Source organism: Pristiophorus japonicus, chromosome 26 (assembly GCF_044704955.1).
Source record: "Pristiophorus japonicus isolate sPriJap1 chromosome 26, sPriJap1.hap1, whole genome shotgun sequence".
Classification (NCBI taxonomy): Eukaryota; Metazoa; Chordata; class Chondrichthyes; family Pristiophoridae; genus Pristiophorus; species Pristiophorus japonicus.
In genome coordinates, this window is record NC_092002.1 from 4145754 (window position 1) to 4151753 (window position 6000).

The 6000-nt window shown below is 57.7% G+C and overlaps 1 protein-coding gene across 1 annotated transcript in view; it reads left to right on the forward strand.

The window, feature by feature from the left end:
* The window catches only part of xgb (x globin), a 37244-nt gene extending 36110 nt beyond the window's left edge, over positions 1 to 1134 (forward strand). The window contains exon 5 of the mRNA XM_070867566.1: positions 1000 to 1134. Coding sequence (XP_070723667.1) covers positions 1000 to 1134 — 135 coding nt within the window. The remainder of the gene's footprint in view (positions 1 to 999) is intronic.
* Positions 1135 to 6000: the final 4866 nt, after the last annotated feature.

The window sequence follows — 6000 nt, forward strand, 5'->3', positions numbered from 1 at the left end:
GGCCATGGAGGGATTTGAAAACAAGGATGAGAATTTTGAAATCGAGGCATTGCTTAACTGGGAGCCAATGTAGGTCAGCGAGCACAGGGGGTGATGGGTGAGTGGGACTCGATGCGAGTTAGGACACGGGGCAGCGAGCACAGGGGGTGATGGGTGAGCAGGACTCGGTGCGAGTTAGGACACGGGGCAGTGAGTACAGTGGGTGATGGGTGAGCGGGACTCAGTGCGAGTTAGGACACGGGGCAGCGAGCACAGGGGGTAATGGGTGAGCGGGACTCGGTGCAAGTTAGGACACGGGGCAGTGAGCACAGGGGGTGATGGGTGAGCGGGACTTGGTGCGAGTTAGGACACGGGGCAGCGAGCACAGTGAGTGATGGGTGAGCGGGACTCGGTGCGAGTTAGGACACGGGGTCAGCGAGCACAGGGGGTGATGGGTGAGCGGGACTCGGTGCGAGTTAAGACACGGGGTCAGCGAGCACAGGGGATGATGGGTGAGCGGGACTCGTTGCGCGTTAGGACACGGGGTCAGCGAGCACAGTGAGTGATGGGTGAGCGGGACTCAGTGCGAGTTAGGACACGGGGCAGTGAGCACAGGGGGTGATGGGTGAGCGGGACTGGGTGTGAGTTAGGACACGGGGTCAGCGAGCACAGTGGGTGATGGGTGAGCGGGACTCGGTGCGAGTTAGGACACGGGGTCAGTGAGCACAGGGGGTGATGGGTGAGTGGGACTTGGTGCGAGTTAGGACACGGGGTCAGTGAGCACAGGGGGTGATGGGTGAGCGGGACTCGGTGCGAGTTAGGACACGGGGCAGTGAGCACAGTGGGTGATGGGTGAGCGGGACTCGGTGCGAGTTAGGACACGGGGCAGCCGGGTTTTGGATTACCTCTAGTTTACGTCGGGTAGAATGTGGGAAGGCCGGCCAGCAGGAACGAGCAAGAGAAAGGGCTGGAGAGAATCCCGCCCGGACCACCGACTAACTGCAGCCTCTCTGTCCGCAGTGCTTGTTCGACTACCTGACGACGATGATGAAGAGGGGATACCAGGACGCCGAGCAGAGAAACGGAGTCAACCAGGCCAGCTACGCACAGCAGCGAGATACACCGTCCTCCAACTCCAGTCAGAACGTTATCTAAAGCACATGGTACCTGGGCCATGGCAGGGAGTCCCATCACACGCAGGCGGGGCCTGTGTGGATCCATTTCCGTGTGTGTATGTGGGGCGGGGGCGAATTAAAATCTGTCTCTTCTAATTTAGGTAGGGCTTAAATGGTGCATTCCTTATTTTAGTTCGCTTTGAAATGCAGTGACCCCTCCCCCCCTCCCTGTTCACCCCGACACCTCCCGCCCGAGCCCCCCGACTCCCCCCTGACCCCCCTCCCCTCCCTGTTCACCCCGACTCCCCCTGACCGACCCCCCCCCCCCCCACCCCCGACCACCCCGACCCCCAATGGCTCCAATCACAATCTCCACATGAGGAACGATCGGATTCGGTCCCCAGTCTGGGTGGGGTTCGCGACCCCAAGCCTTCACCTCCTGATGGCCATCGAACCATTCCCGCTGGAAAGCGAGTGAGAGTGCGAGTGTCCGCTGGGGGTGGGCTGCACCCTGTGCCCGCGGGGGGAGAGATGGGGGAAGAAGTGTGGGGAGAGGGAGGGGAGTGAAGGTGAGAGGGAGGAAGGGAAGGAGAGAGGGAGGAAGGGGAGGTGAGAGGGAGGAAGGGAAGGAGAGAGGGGGAGAGGGAGGAAGGGAAGGAGAGAGGGAGGAAGGGAAGGAGAGAGGGAGGAAGGGAAGGAGAGAGGGAGGAAGGGAAGGGGAGAGGGAGGAAGGGAAGGAGAGAGGGAGGAAGGGAAGGAGAGAGGGAGGAAGGGAAGGGGAGAGGGAGGAAGGGAAGGAGAGAGGGAGGACGGGAAGGAGAGAGGGAGGAAGGGAAGGAGAGAGGGAGGAAGGGAAGGGGAGAGAGAGGACGGGAAGGAGAGAGGGAGGAAGGGAAGGAGAGAGGGAGGACGGGACGGAGAGAGGGAGAAAGGGAAGGAGAGAGGGAGGAAGGGAAGGAGAGAGGGAGGAAGGGAAGGAGAGAGGGAGGCAGGGAAGGAGAGAGGTGGGAAGAGGAGGGGAGTGAAGGAGAGAGGGAGGAAGGGAAGGAGAGAGGGAGGAAGGGAAGGAGAGAGAATGGGGGGAGGGAAAGGGAGGGGAGGAGAGAAGAGGAGGAAGGGAAGCAGAGAGGTGGGGAGAGGAGTGAAGTAGAAAGGGGGGATGGGAGTGTAGGAGGGGAGGGAGGGGGAGGGGAGTCAGGAGGGAAAGCGAGGGGAATGGAACGAGGTGGGCCGATCTGCCCAATCCTCAGGATGCCGGGACGGGATGTTGGGGGCGGGGAGGGGGGTGTTAGGGGCGGGGAGTGGGTGGTGAAGATGCACACTGGTCTGTGTCCCACAGCAGGGAGCGGGATAGCAGAGACATGATCTACCCCCGGGGCTGTGACATCCCCCAATAAAACGCAGCCTCAAAAATGTCCACCGGCCCGTCGATCGGAATGAGGAATAGGCTGGGTTTCTGGAGTCTGTCCGGGCCCCGTTGGGCTTGCTGGAGGCGAGCTGCACATTTTGACGCCGGCTCCCATTGTGGACGAGCGTGGGAAATCTACCCTGGTGGGCTTCAGCGCTGCGAGGTGTTGAGTGATTGAAGTGGGACCTCGCTTCTGGTGCTCAGTGGCTCTGAGAGCAGATTGCGGACAACTTTGGTTCAATTGGCCAAAGGGTTGGCAAACCAGAGATTTAAGGCGATTGGCAGAAGAACTAAAGGCGACACGAGGGAAAACGTTTTTACGCAGCGAGTGGTTAGGATCTGGAATGCGCTGCCTGAGAGGGTGGTGGAGGCAGACTCAATCGCGGCTTTCAAAAGGGAGTTGGATAAGTATCTGAAGGAAAAAAAAGTTGCCGGGATTTGGGGAGAGAGCGGAGAGAGTGGGACTGACTAGACTGCTCTTCGAAAGTGCCAGCGCTGGCTCGATGGGCTGAATGGCCTCCTTCTGCGCCGTACTGTTCCAGGATTCTTGTCGAGCTGACCCGGTTAGTCAGTTGAAAGCGGTGAACTTATTTACTACAACAACAACTTGTATTTATACAGCGCCTTTAACATCGAGAAACGTCCCAAGACGCTTGACAGGAGGTGTATTATGAGGGAAGAAAAATATGACACCGAGCGACATAAGGAGAAATTAGGGCAGGTGACCAAAAGCTTGGTCACAGAGAAAGGTTTTAATGAGCTTGTTGAAGGAGGAGAGAGAGGCGGAGAGGTTTAGGGAGGGAGTTCCAGAGCTTGGGGCCCAGGCAACAGAAGGCACGGTCACCAATGGTGGAACGATTATAATCAGGGATGCTCAACAGGCCAGATTTAAAGGGGCGCAGATACCTCGGGGGGTTGTGGGGCTGGAGGAGATTACAGAGATAGGGAGGGGCGAGGGCCATGGATGGATTTTAAAACAAGGATGAGAATTTTCAATTCGAGGCATTGCTTAACTGACATCCAAAGTAGGTCAGTGAGCATAGGGGTGATGGGTGAGCGGGACTCAGTGCGAGTTAGGACACGGGGCAGTGAGCACAGGGGGTGATGGGTGAGCGGGACTCGGTGCGAGTTAGGACACAGGGCAGTGAGCACAGGGGGTGATGGGTGAGCGGGACTCGGTGTGAGTTAGGACACGGGGCAGTGAGCACAGGGGGTGATGGGTGAGCGGGACTCAGTGTAAGTTAGGACACAGGGCAGTGAGCACAGGGGGTGATGGGTGAGCGGGACTCGGTGCGAGTTAGGACACGGGGCAGTGAGCACAGGGGGTGATGGGTGAGCGGGACTCAGTGTAAGTTAGGACACAGGGCAGTGAGCACAGGGGGTGATGGGTGAGCGGGACTCGGTGCAAGTTAGGACACGGGGCAGCGAGCACAGGGAGTGATGGGTGAGCGGGACTCGTTGCGAGTTAGGACACGGGGCAGCCGAGTTTTGGATCACCTCCAATTTACGTCGGGTAGAATGTGGGAGGCTGGCCAGGAGCCCGTTGAAAATACGCTGAGCGACCTGTAACATAGCCCTCCAGTCCAGCGCTGGCTCAGGGACACAGTGGGCAATGCAGGTTATGGTGCCGAGACATTGGGGCACTTTGGCAATATTGCAAAGGGGCAGCCGTGACTCAGTGGGCAGCACTCTCGCCTCGCAGTCAGAAGGTCGTGGGTTCATTGGCTTCAACCCTTGGCCGACACTCCCAGTGCAGTACTGAGGGAGCGCCGCACTGTCGGAGGGGCAGTACTGAGGGAGTGCCGCACTGTCGGAGGGGCAGTACTGAGGGAGTGCCGCACTGTCGGAGGGGCAGTACTGAGGGAGTGCCGCACTGTCGGAGGGGCAGTGCTGAGGGAGTGCCGCACTGTCGGAGGGGCAGTACTGAGGGAGTGCCGCACTGTCGGAGGGGCAGTACTGAGGGAGTGCCGCAATGTCGGAGGGGCAGTGCTGAGGGAGGGCCGCACTGTCGGAGGGGCAGTACTGAGGGAGCGCCACACTGTCGGAGGGGCAGTACTGAGGGAGCACTGCACTGTCGAAGGGGCAGTACTGAGAGAGTGCCACACTGTCGGAGGGGCAGTACTGAGGGAGCAGCGCACTATCGGAGGTGCCGTCTTTCGAATGGGATGTTAAACCGAGGCCCCGCCTGCCTTTAAAAGGTCCTGGGCAACATTGGAAGAAGAGCAGGGGAGTTCCAGCCGACAGTCACCCCTCAGCCAAAAACAGATCGCCCCGCTCTGTCCTCTCACGGCTGCTTGTGGGATCTTGCTATGCTCCAATGGCCTGCAGGCAGCAGTAATTCATTGCCGCTTTGGAGGGCGTGAAACATGTGTCAATGCGGTCTGAGTGCCAATCCCACAGCTGGAGTACTGCGTGCAGTTCTGGTCACCACATTACAGGAAACATGTGACTGCACTGGAGAGGGTACAGAGATTTACCAGGATGTTGCCTGGTCTGGAGAATTTTAGCGATGAGGAAAGATTGGATAGGCTGGGATTGTTTTCTTTGGAATGGAGGAGGCTGAGGGGTGACCTGATTGAGGTGTATAAAATTATGAGGGGCCTGGATAGAGTGGATAGGAAGGACCTGTTTCCCTTAGCAGAGTGGTCAATAACCAGGGGGCATAGATTTAAAGTAATTGGGGGGAGGTTTAGAGGGGATTTGAGGGGAAATGTCTTCACCCAGAGGGTGGTGTGGGTCTGGAACTCACTGCCTGAAAGGGTGGTAGAGGCAGAAACCCTCACCACATTTAAAAAGTACCTGGATGTGCACCTGAAGTGCCGTAACCCACAGGGCTACGGACCCAGAGCTGGAAAGTGGGATTAGGCCGGGTAGCTCTTGGTCGGCCGGTGCGGACACGATGGGCCGAATGGCCTCCTTCCCTGCTGTAAATGTCTCCGATTCTATTTCTGGGTTGGTACCCAGGTCCTCGATGAGTGAGTTGTGAGGGTGAAAGGGTACATTCTGGGTGCCCATGTGCCCAATCTCCTGGCAGCTAAGACAGACGAGAATGAATTAGTCTGAACGTCTGGTCTGCGGCATTTGTCGGAAGGACAACTCCTCGCTGTTCGAACGATCGCTATTCTTGTATTTATGCTTCTTTGGAATCTTTTCTTTTGCATAAAATGACAGTGATGTGGAGAAATAAAATAACTGCTTCGCAGCAAAACATCAAAGTTTAATTGTGTCTTACTGGGGTTAAAGGTGAATCGGGAGGAGGGGAGACTGGCCATGGGTTGTACCCAAGGGGGCACTGGTTTAAGGCAAACTGCTCGGACGTTCTTCAAACGAACAAACAAACATTAATCAGAATTAGCATTGATTTTTCAGTAGATCCATGGCTCAGTGGGCAGCACCCTCACCTCGGAGTCAGAGGGTCACGGGTACAAGTCCCACACCAGTGACTTGAGCACAAAATCCAGGCTGACACTCCCAGGCCAGTACTGAGGGAGCGCCGCA